This window comes from Poecilia mexicana, unplaced genomic scaffold, assembly GCF_051168715.1.
Source record: "Poecilia mexicana isolate PSO_F unplaced genomic scaffold, ASM5116871v1 scaffold_9, whole genome shotgun sequence".
Taxonomy (NCBI): domain Eukaryota; kingdom Metazoa; phylum Chordata; class Actinopteri; order Cyprinodontiformes; family Poeciliidae; genus Poecilia; species Poecilia mexicana.
This window is the reverse complement of record NW_028263378.1, coordinates 1,803,095-1,820,455: the sequence shown is the minus strand read 5'-3', so window position 1 is coordinate 1,820,455 and position 17,361 is coordinate 1,803,095. Positions and strand designations below refer to the sequence as shown.

General features: G+C 39.7%; 2 protein-coding genes across 3 annotated transcripts; one reads left to right on the top strand and one right to left on the bottom strand.

Annotated features, from left to right (window-relative positions):
* The first annotated feature begins 638 nt into the window (after window positions 1-638).
* On the top strand, window positions 639-10,227 carry LOC106918996 (uncharacterized). Of its 2 annotated transcripts, XM_014989111.2 has the most exons (14): window positions 639-841; window positions 1,511-1,615; window positions 2,173-2,281; window positions 2,931-3,067; window positions 4,371-4,418; window positions 4,491-4,573; window positions 5,049-5,238; window positions 5,672-5,857; window positions 6,824-6,922; window positions 7,007-7,165; window positions 7,895-8,026; window positions 8,345-8,429; window positions 8,848-8,929; window positions 9,454-10,227. In XM_014989111.2, the coding sequence occupies exons 1-14, from the start codon at window positions 769-771 to the stop codon at window positions 9,979-9,981; spliced, it is 2,016 nt and encodes a 671-aa protein (XP_014844597.2). In that variant the 5' UTR covers window positions 639-768; the 3' UTR covers window positions 9,982-10,227. The 2 variants fall into 2 exon arrangements, with proteins under 2 accessions (XP_014844597.2, XP_014844598.2); XM_014989112.2 differs by lacking the exons at window positions 639-841; window positions 1,511-1,615 and adding an exon at window positions 1,985-2,086.
* nudt12 (nudix (nucleoside diphosphate linked moiety X)-type motif 12) lies at window positions 10,106-16,619 on the bottom strand. Its single transcript, XM_014989114.2, has 8 exons — window positions 16,536-16,619; window positions 15,318-15,523; window positions 14,531-14,834; window positions 13,448-13,727; window positions 13,202-13,369; window positions 11,560-11,673; window positions 11,284-11,483; window positions 10,106-10,725 (listed from the first exon to the last, which is right to left on the bottom strand). Exons 2-8 carry the CDS (start codon window positions 15,521-15,523, stop codon window positions 10,615-10,617), a joined length of 1,383 nt encoding a protein of 460 aa, XP_014844600.2. The 5' UTR covers window positions 16,536-16,619; the 3' UTR covers window positions 10,106-10,614.
* Window positions 16,620-17,361: the final 742 nt, after the last annotated feature.

The following is a 17,361-nucleotide window of genomic DNA, read 5'->3' as shown; positions in this document are numbered from 1 at the left end:
ACGGATGACGACGGAAACCCAAAAGATTCTGGTTTAAATGTGACAAAAGAAAATGACCTCCTAAAAAATAAACGTGTGATTTGTGAAGGATTCATCTTAAAATCAAACAAATGATGGACAACCCTGAACATCCTCTTCATTAGAACAGTCTTCAGTCAGAGGCTTCTTCATGGCCACTGTGATACAGACTGCTACAGGAGATCTTTACTTCCTACAGCCAACAGCAACAACTGTTGGAAGAAAACTGGATGATATGAATTACATTTAATTTTTGGAATTAATTGTGGAAAAAGTCATGAAATTCTGATGTTATGAATGTATTCTCATTATCTAATGACTAGTCAAACATATTTTAAACTGGATGAATAAATATAATTTTACTTCTGGAATTAAGTGTGAAAATAGTCATAAAATTATATTGTTACGACTTAATTCTCAAAAATAAATGTTTTTTTCTTAATTCTAATTATTAAAGTAGTTTTGAACTTGGATGTTGTTTTACTTCCAGAAAGCAGTCTTCATTTAACTTGGTACTTTTGTTTGTGTTAACATCCAAAAATGAAGTTGTTTTTATCTACTGAGTTGAAAACAGCTCCTCTGCGGTGATGATGATGGTGGTGGTGGTGAGGAAGTGAAGGACTGAGCGTGGCACGCTGAACGGAGTCACTTCCTCCTCGGCCTCAGAGGTGAGACTTTCAGGTTCAGGGCTGCAGCAGACAGCAGCTGGACGTCTCCAGATGTTTCTCCTGCTGGTTCTGTTCTGCTGAAATGGACCGCTGCTCTCTGGAGCGGCTCTTCCTCATCTGGACTCTGATGATTCGCCTCAGTGGATTCTGCTTCGGTGAGTTTGGTTCAAAGCTCCACCGTGGAGGAAAACATCTACAGCAGATCCAGCTTTTAGTAAACTTTCATTTTTCTCAGCGTTTCTCATTTTCAGAAACGTTTTTAAACATTTTCCACATCCGATCGATCGAGTAATCTTGTTTTTTTATTGATCCGTTCAAAGTTCAGTCAGATGTGAGTCCCACCAGTCTACAACCCAAAACTCATTTCATTAAATTCACACCAGTTTGACTCTAAAAAGTATACAATAACATGTACTGCAGCAGAAAGGAAACCGATTTAATACAAATTCAGCTCATTTTTATAAGTTTGCACTCATTTAGTCTACTATTTTTTAAAATTGTCATTCACGTTTTAGTTCATTAAAGTTTATTTAAAGTACTACTACAATTCTATTTATAAAGTACTTTAAAACAACAAGAGCTGCAACAAAGTTTTTTTTATTTTTCCTTCTATTGTTTTTTAATATTATTTGTCTGAACTTTTTATAACAGAAAAACTGGTAAAAAAATTATAATTTTTTCTGCAAATTGTTTTAGAACCAAAAAAAGTAGAGATAAAATGTTGATTCTTTAAAAAATGTATAAAGTAAATATTTCTTTAAAAATAAGTTGCTTATATTAAATTATAGCAGTTTAAAGGATCTGTTTGTGTCTTTCTGTGGTAGAAATAACGGTGAGACACTCTGAGCTGAAACCATGTGAGGGAAACGACCGGATCTGCGTCACCGACCTGAGAGATTGCAAACCTCCACCGCCTTCACCTTCCCAGAGTGAGAGACGTTCATGTGACGTCGACATCAACCAAACTGGACTGTTGGAACCAATAGAAACATTCAACTGCAGTACCACCGTTCAACCCACAGAGGGCAGCACTGGTTTCAGGCTGAATGTTGCAGAATTAAACAAATTAACACAAAAATATCACAATTTGCTAAAAGGTTTCAGACAAACTGAATTTAGCAGACAAACTGTCTAAATTCTGAACCAATTTAGACCTAAAAAAGATAAACATTAGAATATTTCAATTTAAATTGAAAAACTGGTAAAAAAATATATAATTTTTTCTGCAAATTAAATTGAAATATGGGCTTTATTCTAGTTTGCTGAATATGACTGTAACTGGTGGATGATGGGAAGTTTCCACGTTTTTTGCTTATCGATGATAATCTTTGAGCACGATCAGTAAATGCGCAGGCAGGAAGTAAAGACTCAGAGCAGCTAGCTGTTAGCTAGTGCTAAAGGTGACATTTTGTCTAGTAAACCAAACTGAGACGGTTGAAAGTGTCGGTGTTGAACTTGACTGGAGGTTTTTGATTCTCCTCTGCAGAGATGCTGAACATGTCCTGCTACTACCAGCAGACTGCAGACGGAGTCCGATCTGTGAGCTGCAGCTGGAGCCAGCAGGCTGAGAGTCGGGCCTCGCTCGTCTTCACCAGGTGAACCAGCTCTGAAATCTCTCCACCGCGTCTGTTCTGCACCACGGCGGGTCGGGACCGTTAGAGATACAGAGAAAAAGATGAGAACATTTACACCAAGAAACTTAGAGATTCTGAGATTAGTCTCAGAAAACCTCTAGAAAAAAACAAGGAAATTTATGAGTTTTAAAAGTAAATAAAAAAATAATAACTTCCAAGTTTTTTTCTAAGAAATTTCTGAGATTAATCCCAAAATTTCAAAGTTTTTCAAAATTTGTTTTTTTTCTTTTTCCAAGAACATTTCTGAGGATATCAAAATTTCTTCTTGCAGATTTTCCACTTTTGAAGATCAGACGTTTCCTCATTTTCCTAAAAATTTCTGAGATTAATTTAAAAGTTTTTCTGGCAGATTCAACATTTTGCTAGAAATGTCCTTATTTTTTATATCTGAAACTTGGAAATTTCCTTGTTTTTTCTGAATAATTTCTGAGCTTAATCTTAAATTTAAAAAAAAATTCTAGTGAATTTTCAACTTCAAAGCTCAGAAATTTTCTTGTTTTTCTAGAAAATGTCTGATATTGATTTCAAATGTTGTATTTTAGCAGAAATGTGCTCCTTTTTTATCTCCAGTGCCTCTAACATGCCGTCGTCTTTGTGTCTCGTTCCTCAGTGGGTCAAAAGTCCTTTCCTGTCGGGGGATCTTCAGCCCTGCCATCGACCAAGGTTCTCTCTGTGTGACGGCCCGGATACGGAGCTACCTGACCGGGGCAGACGAATGGTCTCAGCCTCAGTTCCTAAAGGATGCAGGTGAAAACATTTCCTCTGGTTTTTGAATCAATCACTCAGCATGTCTTTCTAAACTACTGAAGACACTTTTCGTTCCCCAGGTAGGAGTTCAGGCACTCTGTAGCTGCTGATAATGAGCCTTTTGCAATTAATCAATCAATCAATCAATTAATTGCATGATAAATTAAAATGAGCTCATTAATTTCTATTTTAATTATTATTTTGTTTATTTTGTTTTGTGCATATTTTAGATATTTTACTGCATGTTGCAATCTTGTGTGCACACATCACACCCCGGTTTGCACATGTCTGTGTTTTGTTTGCATAATCGTTTGTTTTATACGGAGGCCGAATGATGCAAACTCCAAAAACACAAAAAACAAATGCAACATAAAAATTTTGCAGAAAATGGAAGTAATGAAGTAAAATGTAGCAAACAGCAAAAATGTTGCAAACTCGCTCCACATCCAGAAGTCCTCCAGGCCACTAGGGGGAGTCTGGAGAATGAACTATAACCTACATAAATATCCTGCTGTTCTAAAATATTATAATTCTTTCCTCCAATTTTCTTCTCGTCATCCCTGTAAATCACAACAATCTTTACTTCATTATCTAGTCCGGTATGATTTGATCGACTCCCCCTAGTGGTCTGGAGGACTTTTGTTTTGTTTTGTGAATTTGCTGTATTTTATAACTTTTTTTTCCTGTTTGCAGCATTTTCTCTTTTGCTTCTGTTTCCTGTTGTTGCAGCATTTTTCTGCTGCATTAGTTTTTTTGTGTGTTTTGGAGTTTACATCATTCATGCGTTTGGACTTGTTGGCCACCGTAGTTTTGCACCTATATTACATGTCTAGTTTTGAGATTTGTAGATAACTTATCTACAAATCTCATCTTGTGAAAATGTCATTTTTTTCCATTCCACACTTTGTTTTGTGCACATTTTCTGTATTTAGCTGCTTCAGTAACTTCCTCTTGTGCAAGTCCATATCCCGTCTACGTGCCACTGCGTTATTTGCAGATGTTACTATATGATTTGTACGTGTTATCAGAGTGAGAAAATGCTCTGATCTCCTTTTAAACCTGTTGTTTCCACACTGTCCTCGGTGGTTTGCATGTGAATTTGTTTTGTGCTAAAGAGGACATGTCTTGTTTTTACACAAGTAAACCTAAGGTGTTTTTATTTCTTTTTGTGTGGATTTTAAACATTTACTGGTGCACACATTACTATCTATAAATGTTAAAGTGTAGTTTGGTTGTGTTGTCGTCTGTTTCTGCTCCTGAGAAAGTCAACTGACTGATGAAAACATTTATTTGGTCTCTGCAGTCAAAACTGGCTGGAGCGGAGGCACGACCGTACGAACCCTGGACAGAGGTACAAACTATTTATTCATATTAATTTACTGAAATGATGGGTTAACGTCATTTTTAACCATTATATCTTCAGTTCCCTCCAGGCCTGCAGAGTTGTGTTACAGAGTGGAGAAAACAGGCGATGATGAGTCTCTCCTCCTTCATCTCTTCTGGATGGTAAAACATGTCGAATCAATTCATGCTGTCAGATAAGAACCAGCTGCTGAACATATGAAATATATACGGAAAAATTAATTTGATAGGAGCTAAATGCGCTAAAAGCACAAAATGAAAAAATTTGCTCCGCTTTAAGCTAATATCAGGCAAAGTATTTACATTATTAAATTTACCTTTTCATTATTTTACAGTTTCAAATTTATTTACTTTTTTTTCAAATTATTAAACAAATTTTAAGGCCCTAATTTTGCTCCATTCAAATTTTATACACATTTCTTGATCACAGTTAAGCTTCAGACTGTTTTTAAAAATTTCAGTTAAATTTTTTTAAACACATTTTATGGCCCTAATTTAGCTCCATACTGCTCCACCATGCTACCCACTTCATAAAGTCTTGATTAATAATTCAAGAAGTAACAAAAACATTGTAATCATGTGAAAGAATCTTCTGTTCTGTGTTTTCTCTTTATTTCAGGGTTCTGATCCAGGTCGGGTTCTCGGGTATCAGGTCCGCATCGACCCAGACGAACACGTTCAAAACGTCACTGAGACGACTTTCCTCCTGGTGGTGAAGGAGGGGAACTACAGCGCCACAGTTCGAGCCTTCAACACAGCCGGTTTCGGACCCACAACCCGACTTCAGATCGACACACAGGATCAGAACTGTGAGTTTCAGAGCTTCACTGATCAGAAGATCCAGTTTATCGTAAATCAAACACCGGAAACTTTTCTTCTCTCTCACCAAAATAGGAAAGTTGACCTTTATCTTTTAAAGTGTCACATTTTAATTTCTGTCGCTTCAGTTTTGCAACATCCTGAGTGAGTTTGAGTTTCTTATCAGAGGAGAAACTGAGAATTCACAGAGGGAGTGACCAGATGTTGAATAAAACTACTTCCTGTCACATCACAGCTGCTGCCTCATCAGATGGGTGGGGTTAAATTATCAAGGGTTGTTTGGCTCCGCCTCCTCTGAAAAACTGAACAAAACATCAAACGTGTTGATGGATACTTTAAAATGAGAAGATTTTTAAAACGTGTTCGTTCATTAGTGGGTTCTCTAACCGTTTCATTTTCCGTGAAACTTTCTTCCTCTTGCAGCTCGGCTCTCTGTGAGGAACCTGTGGATTTCCCAGGTTTATCCTGAAAACAAAGAGCTGCAGGTCGAGTGGACGAACCCCATCATGCCGCCTGGCGGCCATGTTGCTGTTCAATGGCGCTCAGAGAACTCATCCAGCAGCCGATGGGTCAGAGTCAACGGTTCCAGTTCCTCTGCTGTTATCACAGGTCACCTGACATGTTTATAGTTCAAAATTAGAAAATATTTTATCTATTCAGGTGTTTCTAATCCTGGCGATGTTCTTCAGGTGATAGAAGGCCGACTTTGTAACTGTCTTTATGTGTCTCTGAAGGTTCAAACCCAGAGTTCAGCCTGATCTCTGGTTTCCAGCAATAGTAACTGAAGCTGTGCGCTGAAACTAGATCTATAACTCTAGATCTATAGCAAAGTTTTCAGTTTCAGTTTCAGTTTTGTTTCTGTTGAGCTGGAAAAAGTTTTGGAACGTCCACACATTTATCTGTACTAAGCATCTGTTCAGTGATTGGATGGTTACTGCCAAACTGCTGATGACGTTTCCTGTTTTATCCAGTTTCCACTCCATGCCGTATTTTTCAGTTTTTAAGTAGTTTTGAGGCTTGTTAGCAAAACCTGGAACTGCTGCTGTGCAAGTTTCTCAGCAGGTTGTTGCTAGGTAACCAAAGAGCGAGGGAGTTGCTAGGTAGCCAAAGAGCGATGGAGTTGCTAGGTAACCAAAGAGCAAGTAAGTTGCTAGGTAACCAAAGAGCGAGGGAGTTGCTAGGCAACCAAAGAGGGAGGGAGTTAGTTTATGCCACCAAATCTTGCTTTGCTAGCTGCGTGTCTTTCCTCTGCCTAAACATCCCACAATGCCGTGCGGTTCTGGATCAGAGTTCAGTGAATATTCTGTATATTGAATATGGAATACTTTATAGATGCGTTATCTATTGATATTGATAATACATCTATCATGAAACACATTATTGTCCAGCCCTAATTTCCTGTAATATTTTTTAAAAATTTATTTGCTGAATTTACTTAAAGTTACCAAAGCAACACAAGTGTTTGAGCTGCAGCTGCTTCTTCAAATCTCTTTGGAAAACTTTGTTTGTACGTGTGTGTTGGTTGTTTCTGTTCTCCATCTTGTTCAGAGCTTTTGACCCTGTTTGTGACTCCAGGTGTTGACCCTCGTGAGTCGTACCTGGTCAGTGTGTTCCCCGTCTATAACCAGCAGTGTGGACCTCCTCTGTCTCTACCCGCCAGTCTGCAATATGGAGGTAACCATGGCGACCGCTGCTTTTAACGAAGAGGATGAAGAGAACTATGACCTCTGGGTGATTTTCTGCTGCGTTTTCTCTCAGCCCTGATGGAGGTCGTCAGTCTGAATGTCGTCAGCGTCACTAAAACCACGGTAACCATCCTGTGGGCGTGGCAGCGGCGGCAGCAGGATCAAACGGAGGCTAGACCAATCAGAGTGGGCCAATACCGAGCGAGGCTGAAGAGAGACGCCAACACACAAAGTCTGTTTTCACCTGAAGTTATGCATATTTTTAATCGCAATGTGGATCAAAATCTCTGCTGTGATTTTGTCAATGAGCCACAATGACAAAGCAGAGCTCTTTAATATTTATACATAACATGATGTAAACAACAAATAAAGTATACAGGAGAATACAACACTTACAACAACTAGGGGTGTTAAACAAATACATGCAAAACTTCACAACCATAAATTGTTTTGACAGCCCCATGTTGGTATAGCGCTTAGCAATAGCATCTGCTAAAAACTATGTTGGTATAGCGCTTAGCAATAGCATCTGCTAGAAACTATGTTGGTATAGCGCTTAGCAATAGCATCTGCTAAATATTATGTTGGTATAGCGCTTAGCAATAGCATCTGCTAGAAACTATGTTGGTATAGCGCTTAGCAATAGCATCTGCTAGAAACTATGTTGGTATAGCACTTAGCAATAGCATCTGCTAGAAACTATGTTGGTATAGCGCTTAGCAATAGCATCTGCTAAATATTATGTTGGTATAGCGCTTTAGACTTAGCATAACTAATGTTTATGATTAGTGCTTTTGGGTTAGCACAGCTACATTTTTAGATAGAGGTGCCCACCACTGTTAATTAGCTTCACCTAAATTAGCTTGATTATCCAGGTTTGGCTGCTTGGAAGGAAACAAAAACAAACGTTTGTTTCTTCAACCTGTGAACAGCCGTCAGGTCTGTAATCTGTGTTTTCCAGCTCTGTCTTTGTGGCCGGACCAGCAGCAGCAGCAGCACACCTTCTCCAACCTGACTCCCAGCACTGAGTATTCTGTGCTCCTATTGGCTGACAATTTTTCCTTAAGAATCATCCCTGTGGCCACTCTTTATGGTGAGATGTTCAGCCTCGAAACTCAAATGAAAGAGACACCTGCTGGTTGTTTTTAATCGTGTGAAATGAAAAAGCAGCGAGTTGATGTGAGCAGTGAGGAACTCCTGGTTGATTGGAGTTTGGACTGTTTATGGTGACTGATTTTAGATGAGGGAAATCCGACATTCCTCATTGCTCATTGGCTCGTCATGCACCACCTGCTGGTGACAGCCTGGTACTGCAGCAACATGTAATCTGAGATCTGCCAAACTAAACCAGCATCTCATAGGATGAAGCTGTTGGAGCCGGTTTGATATTCTGGGATTTTCTCTTCCTCAGATGAAGTTCCAGCGGTTGCCATGGTGACTCCTCTGCTGCTCCTGGTCGTCATGGTGATGATCATCTCCGTCCTCTCCAGAACTCTGTGAGTCACTGGAGACGAACGTGAAATCTGATAATACTGCTCCGTCCGTCCGTCCGTTGTTTCTGTTTAACAGGCTGAAATGCAGGTTATATGTTATATTAACATTTATAAATTTTTATTTATAAGTTTCTAAAATGAAACTTTAAAAGTTTCTTCTTCCTGAACAGTCTTTAATTCTGTTTATTAGATTCAGGCGTTTCTGAACCACAGAAACTTAAAGCTCCTCAGTGAACTTTGACGGTTTGTGTTATTTTTCACTTTACTGAGAAAGGAAGTTCAGATGTGAAGGTGACAAGATAACTCAGCTTTCCTCAGGATTTCCTGTGACTTCGGCTTTTAAAGGACATTTTGCTTGTAGAGATCATTCCTTCATGTTTGTATATTTGTCATTCTGAGTATAAATGGCATTTCTGTGCAGATACAAGTCGTACTTCTTCCCGACGATCTCCAGCCCTAGAAAAAGCACAGCAGGCCAGTGGCTGCTGAACCCCAACCTGAAGGTGATCTGACTTTTATTTCGTTTCTGTTTGGGGAAGAGTTCTTCCTCCAATAATAGATTTTACAATCTAAAATATAGGCAGTAAAAACAATGAACAAATTAACTAGATTCTGCAAACAACTAGAGCAAAGAAAATAATAAAATGGTGTTTGGGGGCAACATGGACACTTGGCCACGCCCCTCTGTATCTTTGCTCCGCCCACTTTAGTAGAATTTTAATCTGTTTGGGGGCGGAGCTATGCGGTTAGTTACGCGTTAACTAGAGTACACATTGTGGTACGACTGGAGGAATAAAATAATGAAGAAAAAAGTAATACAGCAATAAACTTAACAGCTTTTGACTTCACTCTCTGTTAAAGCAACAGAAAAAATAACAACGCAACTAGAAACGTTAAGGTTAAAGACCACAAATGTAAGGTTATAGCAAATGAGAAGTTTTTATTGATCGAAAGCAAAACATTAAAAATCAGCCAAACTGGAAGAGCAAAACGTCTTCTTCATCAGGGTTTCTGTTGTTTTTCTCAGAAATGTCCGGAGAGGAACTTCCTGGACGTGGCCGACTTCCAGGTGACGGACGTTTTAGGGGAGAAGCATCTGATCCTGGTCCGTCCAAACGACCTGCGTTCATCAGATCTGCATAAGGAGGAGTCTCTGCCACCAATCAGCAGCCTCTCAGTCAAACTGGACACTGTGGAGGTCACTGGTACCAAACCAATCACAGGACACGACGTTCGGCCAATCACAGAGCAGCAGCTGCTCTCTCTTAACTCGGTTTTTACATTGGAGATCGGAGGAACCGAAGTTCCTCTGCTGCAGCAACAGGAAGAGAGCGGCTGCTCTCCTCAGAGCGAGGAAGACGTTTATCCACCCCATCATCATCATCATCAGGTGTTCACGTTTCGGTTTCCAGAACTCCTGTCGGACTTCCAGGAAGAACCGGAACCAGTGACTGGATCGCTCGATCCGGTTCCTGAGGTGGAGTATTTAACAAACGGCTGCTTCAGAGCAGAACCAGCAGCTGGATCAGAACCAACAGTGACAGTCCTGCATTAACTCAGAGGTGGAACACTGACCCCTGGTGGCTGAAGAATCCATAACACAAACAGAAAACTGCTTTAATGAACCTTCGTTATAAATAAAAAAAACATCTGAAATGACAACTTATAAAAGAAATGTATTCATTTATGATCTTTTATTTGATTAGAGATCCAACATGTGCAGCACTAGTTTAAATTTGATGCAGGAAAAACAAATCAGAAAAAAGTTTGACATTAATAAAAACAGTTTTATGAAACAAAAGGACTTAAAAGATTTTATTTTTTTCTTTTAACTGTTGCTTCTACCCAGCTACATTAGTCAAGGTAAGTCAGGGAATTTATTAAACATTTTTGCAAAACCTTTTAAGGTTTACTTCCCTGGAAAAATGACTTTTCTTTGCTGATGACAATAATCTGTTACTCTCCAATCTCCAAAAAGCTACGCTAGCAGATTTCTTCCTCTGTGGTTTCTGTTTGCTTTCTGTAAATATTTGTTTCTCTTCATGAACCAGGAAATAAAAAGTAAAACCTGAAGCACGGGGTGGAGATCAGTCTATAGTCCAGCAGTTGATGCGTTTCATTTAAAATCAGATGTTTCGTCCATTTGAACGTTTGTTTCAGCAGCAGATCGTCTCCTGAACGTTTCGTATCAGAGGTTGGAGTTCATGCAGATCCAGTGTCTGACCAGCTGATGGGCGATTGTCTGTCTGGGAGGGATGACGAACACTGAGCGGTCTCCTCTGAATAAAGAATCGATCACCTAGAAACAGAAGGTGAAAACTCAGTTTTGTGTTTTTATTTGAGAGGATGAATGAGAAAACCTGCTGAGAGTCGGAACCCTCTGTCTGCAGCAGCTGATTCTGATTTCAGAGGAGGAAGATGAACTGAACTGAAGCTAATCTGAGGACAGATTGTTGGCTCAAACAAAGCCATGAACTTGTAGGCGGGGCTAGGTCCAGCCAGGTGTTTCACAGCTGAATGGTTGCCATGGAGATTAAAGGATTTCTCAGACATACATGAAAGAATCAAAGCAACACTCCATGTTTGTTTCTGATGAGGGAAAAAATTTAAAACAAGATGGAAAAAACCAAAACAAATTTAATAATTTCCTTTTGTATGATTTATCATTTTTCTTTCTTTCTACCAAAAACTGGATGACAAAAGTCTCCAGTCTGTTTTGGTCTCAACTAAACCTTTTTGTTTTCATAAATCTTTTTATTTGCTTTTCTGTTGTTTTGTTTGGATATTTAAAATGTTTTCCAGTTACAGGGTGAAATGTTCATCAGAAATAATGTCGTCAGGATTATTTGTTGCTGACCTGTTGCCGTGGAAACCACCGCGCCTCCTCGATCTCGTTCTCGTCCACCTTGATGTCGGTGGACACGGCGACGGCGAGGCAGCCGATCATGAGGTTGGAGGGCATGGGCCACGGCTGGCAGGAGACGTACTGGACCGGGCCCACCTTCACGCCGCTCTCCTCCTCCGTCTCCCTCCTCACCGCCTCCTCCAGCGTCTCCCCTGCAGCCATGGAGACGCGCTCAGACATCAGACCATGGCCAGGATGTGTGTGTGTGTGTGTGTGCTACCAGCTCACCAGGCTCCACGAATCCGGCGAGACAGGAAAACATCCCGACGGGGAAAACCTTCTTCCTCCCCAGCAAACACTGGTTTCCGTCAGGGTGGATCACCAGCATGATGACCACCGGGTCTGAAAAAGGTTTACAACATCCACGTTCACGTCTGATCAGAAATAGAGTTACATAAAGAGATTTTTTAAAAAAGGTCAAGATAACTTATTTAAACTGTATAGACCCCTCAGATCTTCTGGTTCTGGTCTGCTCTGCATCCTCAGAACCAGAACCAAACGAGGAGAAGCAGCATTCAGTTTCTATGCACCACGGATTTGGAACAAACTTCCAGAAAACTGTAAAACAGCTGAAACACTGGGTGCCTTTAAATCTCAACTTAAAACCCACCTGTTTACAGTTGCTTATGGCAATTGATGCCTTCTATGTATTTGCGAGTGACTGGGAGTCATTGCGCGTATATAAAACCCTGTAAATTCTAGACTAACAGGTAACCAATTAATGCACAAAATCCGCGTAGGACAGCGAAAGTCCTAGCGCAAAATTTTCGCGAAACAGGCGGACGGAGCCTGGTGCTGCAAGGCTGGAGGCCTTGTCCTGTTAGGCTGTGATTTTATCTTTTCTTTTTATCTTTTTATTACTTTCTTTTTCTTTCTCACTGTTTAACCCTGTAAATTCTAGACTAACAGGTAACCAATTAATGTACAAAATCCGCGTAGGACAGCGAAAGTCCTAGCGCAAAATTTTCGCGAAACAGGCGGACGGAGCCTGGTGCTGCAAGGCTGGAGGCCTTGTCCTGTTAGGCTGTGATTTTATCTTTTCTTTTTATCTTTTTATTACTTTCTTTTTCTTTCTCATTGTTTAAAATTATGTAAAGCACTTTGAAATGCCTTGCTGCTGAAATGTGCTATACAAATAAAATTTGATTGATTTGATTGATTGATTGATATAACATCATATTTTAAGCTGTGTTCAATGTTTACCTGGAAATTTCACATGTTGTAAATAGATTAACATTTTAAACCAGGAGAATTTTAAAGGTATTTTCATTGAAGATCAGATAAATGGATCCAGTTCTGATTGTTGGTGTTCAAGCCTCCCTCTAGTGGTGAATAAGTGAACCTCAGTTCACCCAATAAAAGACTTCATTCTGGTATTATTTTGACTTTATTGTTATATTACTTTATTCTCATATTACAGCTTTTGTTGCATGACTTTATTCTTATATTATTACGATTATTTTCTTGCATTATCTCACTTGCTTATGGAGCTCCACAGGGATGTGTTCATGCTCTGTTTAGTTTGAACATTAACTCTTCATTATAACTACGATCTCTTACTGTTAAAGGAGCAGTATCATGGAAAATCACATTTATGATTTTCCATCACTTTATAATGTTATTCCCTCACCAAAATCTTGAATCTTTCATGAATGTTTGAGAAATACTTTCGTCTCCACGCCAACCACTCAGCTGTGCAAACACCTGGGAGAACCTAGCTCCGCCTTCGAGGCACAGCTCCTCCTCCACTCAGCTCCTTCAGACTAGCCATTAGCAGTTAGCAAACACCTGCTGAGTTCATTATAGGAGCTGCTTGACTAAACTTTCCTGCTGATGTTGGTGTTTAAGGAGCAGAGCGACAGATTCGTACCGACTCTTGGGTAGCATGTGTTGTGGACGCCCTGCAGGCTGCGGCACTCAGAGTTCAGACAGCTCCGCTTGTAGCCGCCCTCCTCCATCTTGGTGGCGCCGCCACACGTCGGGCAGAAGCTGTAGCGGCTGTGCCAGGCCAGCACCGACCGGGCCTGCGCCACGACGCCTGGAGCCACACAGAGGGAAGCATCACCGCTCAGGAAGAACCAGCAGGAAAACCAAGAAGAAGAAGAAAGTTCCTCACCTGCTTCTTCCTCGCTCAGCTTCAGCAGGTCTCTGTTGGGACTTCTTGGAAATGAACAGTTCTTTTCTCTGCAGCGCTCCAGGAGGGCAGCAGCGTCTTTGTCTGTGTTGATGGCGAACCAAACCGGCGGCTCAGAGAGACTCTCTGTTTTCTCAGAGGAGGAGGAAGAGGACGGGTTCTTCGTCTTCTCTATTCCGAGGAAGATCGTCACGGTTGAAGGTTTCAGCAGAAGATCCTTCACTTCCTCATACCTGAACCGGCACAGCTTCATGTCCCCCTGCTGCAGGTGGAGCCGTGAAAGGTACAATAAATGACTGAGATGAATCTGAACATGTTGGATTCAAATTTCTGACCTGAACTCAACAGATTTGTCCAACCAGCTGATTTAAATGAATTCAGTTGTACTTCATAATTATCTGCACTTAATTACCTCTGTGTTCCCTGAACAAACACTAAAACATATCAGATGTGAATGAGGATGAGAAAACTAGCTTTAGCATGCTAACATCAAGCCTTGCTAGCTGGTGCTAGTAGTAGATATTTAGACTTATTTTAATTTAGTTTAAGAATCCATTTATTTGTTGCAAAGGAGGAGGAAATCTGTTACATTTGAACATTTTCAACAAGTTCTCACTGTGTGCCAGAGGCGGTTTTAGATCTTTTTTTAAATTGTGGCACAAAACAAAACAATGAAACAAAAATATATATATTGTTTATTATATTAAGCTAAAAGTGCAACATCTTACTTTTTAATTTACTATTAAAATAAGACTGTGAAGGTAAATTTCTTTATGCTATCACAGGAATTGTTGTATTTCAGCATTTTGAGCAAAATGAAAATCAAAGGTTCGCTATAAAAGGTTTCTTTAGCATGCTAATGTTAGCGTTAGCATGCTCAATCTACCCATACCAATGTGTTTTAGTTGATTTCATCCGTCAAAAATAGAAATCTTTGTATCTACTTGTATTACTTTGATGAACCTTTAATCCAGTATATAGTTGATCATTGTGGTGACTTTCTGCAGCGTCGTATTTTGACCCGATCAACCGGTCGAAGCTAACCCGTTAGCCTCAGGGTCGTACCGCTTCACTGCCGTCCTCCTGCTGCGTTCTGACCATGGGGCTGAGGTTGGAGAACAGGAGGTAGACGGTCTCCGAGTCACTCTGTTTGGCCTCTAACCAGACCTTATCGGTTCTCTTCCCACTCTGCCGGTCCAGCGTCTCTCTGCTGAAGTAGTTTTCGTGCGGGTGAAGGTCGGCGCCGGGCAGGATTCGCTCGCAGCCGTCGGCCGCGCGGCCCAGCAGGCCGGCGATGTGTCTGTGACCCCAGAACTTGGCGATATCGTAGGCAGTCTGTGATGAACTGTTCACAGAGAACTTGTCACAACTGAAGGACAAAAAAACCAAAAACAGATTAGATTCAGAAGTAAACATCTGTGGAAGTTTACAGCATTTTAAACGTTGACTAGAAACTTTTAGAAACTAAGTTTGGCGTCTTTAGATTAGACCTCTTGACTCAGTTCTGTATTTCTTTATCACCTGAATAGTGAATCATAATTAGAGATGCACTGATCAGATATTAATATCTGTATCTGTCCATTATTGAAAAAAAATCCAGATTGGTATCGGTGATCCATAAGGTCAAATCTATTCAATCTAGTTCTATAGAGTTCTGCAGAGTTATCAAATAAATTGGTAATTTAGGACATTATGTCTTTGTTTTTTAAAAAAGAAACATTTAAAGTCATTCAGTTGTTATCGGTATCGGTTGATACTAAACCTCAGATATCGGTATCGGTACCGGAAGTGTAAAATGTGGATCGGTGCGTCTCTAATCATGATTATTGCAGAGGAAGGAGCAGCGTTTCACCCGAGCAGCAGCAGCTTCTCCGCCACATGGTGGTGGCCGTTACGAGCTGCTAGCATCAGCGCCGTCCAGCCGCTGTGTCCCGTCTCGTTGATGAGTGAAGGGACGTTGGACAGAACGGTGGACACCTGGGACAGGTCTCCTCTTGCTGCAGCGTCCAGAAACTTCTCCAACATTTCCTCTTTGGCACTCAGCTGCAAACTCGTCATCTGGAAAAACCAAATAATCTTCTGTTAGACATAAATCAGCTGCTCTAATCTTACTAACAACTTTATTTATCAGTTATCTTCAGTAACTGATTCGGTTTCTGTGGAATTTGAAATGCAGATGCTTCTCAATAAATTAGCAAATCATTTCTCCAAGCTAAATATTCAGTTTCACAACTGAATATTTAACTCCCACTATTTAGTTTTTCAACTAAATACTTTGCTCCAACTAGATATTTAGTTAGTAAACTAAATATTTAACTCTAACTAAATATTTTATTAGCAAGCTAAATATTTAATTCCACCTTTTTAGTTATGAAGCTTAAGTTTTCAAACTGAATGTCTGAAAACTTATTACAAAAACATTTAGCTTGTTAACTAAATATTTAGCTCCCACTTATTAAAACAGACTGTCACTGCAGTCTTCATCGTAGATCTCAGTGTCTATGGTGAAAGTAATAAAATCACATTTATTTATTAAAATGTCTATAATTCTTTTTGATCTTATAATTTAAATTTTATATAGAGTTTTCATTTTTGTAAGCCAGAATCATCAGAGTTAACGACGTATATAACTCTGTTTGTTATTTATCTATTTTAGTTTCAGTAATACAGAACAAAAAGGAAAATAAATAAACTTTTAATGAAAAAATAATTGAAATAAACTTGACTCCAGTCAAAAGTCCTCTGGGCCTTTAAATATTTTCTCCCTCTCCTATTGGACCAGAGAGCCGTCAATCACATCGAGGCCCCGCCCACCGAATCCCACGTTGTTATAAAACAAACTGTCTTCCGAAAGCGAGCTGACTTTCAGCTTTAACACACCGGGAATCACTTCCTGCTCAGTTCCTGGAAGTTAAAAACCTCACATGTATTTTACCGGATTCCTCCGGTTCATTAACCCGCCGGGACACAGAAACACAAACACCAGGAGATTCACCAGGACTTTAACTCCGGGAAACTACCGCCTGTAATTTCATTCCCAGGTAGAAAATGATTATGAGCGTCTGCTCACCTTGTTCGCCGAGTCCTTCTGCTCACCTTTCAGCTGTTGGATAAACGGCGACGAGCTGCGTTCAAAGGACAACACAGGAACTGTGCGGCGTTCAGGTGCTGCCTGCACTGTAGGAATTCAGAGATTTTTTCTTGTCTTGTAATTTTTTTCTTTGTCTTTTTCTCTTCTTTTCTTTTCTTATCTTTTCTTTTCTCCTCAAAGCCATATCCCCAAGTCTCCAGCTTCATAGTTTTGATGTGTTATGCATTTGATTACTAGTTCTGTTATCTTTCTGAAAGTCTTGATTTTTACAGCTCTTAAAATATTTTTTCTGGTTTTCAAGTAGAAAAATGTGGATTTCTTCCTCCAGATCTGGAACCAGTCTGATCAGAAACGGCTTCACTGGCTAAGATTGAGGCACAATTAAGCAACTTCACTTCAGTTTCAGACATAAAGTACAAAAATATGTTGCCAAACTTTTCAGCCTGTTACCCCCAAAATATTCTAAAATACATGTTATTTTCTTCTATTTATTTAAAAATATATGGAATAAAAATAATTATATGAATTTTTAATGAATTAATTTTATAAAGAGATTAAATATTTATTGCTAAACATTATTGAATGGTATTTTTTTTATTTCATGATGTATTTATTTAATTTAATCCCTTTTAGTGCTACATACACCACAAGGGATACGGGATATTTTTAATTTAATTTAAATTTTTCATAGTTTCAGCTGGAGAAATGGGAGCATGTCCCTTTAAGAACCAAACACGTTACCTCAGGGCTGCATGGTGGTGAAACCATTAGCATTATTGCATTATTATATGGCAGCAAGATCAGT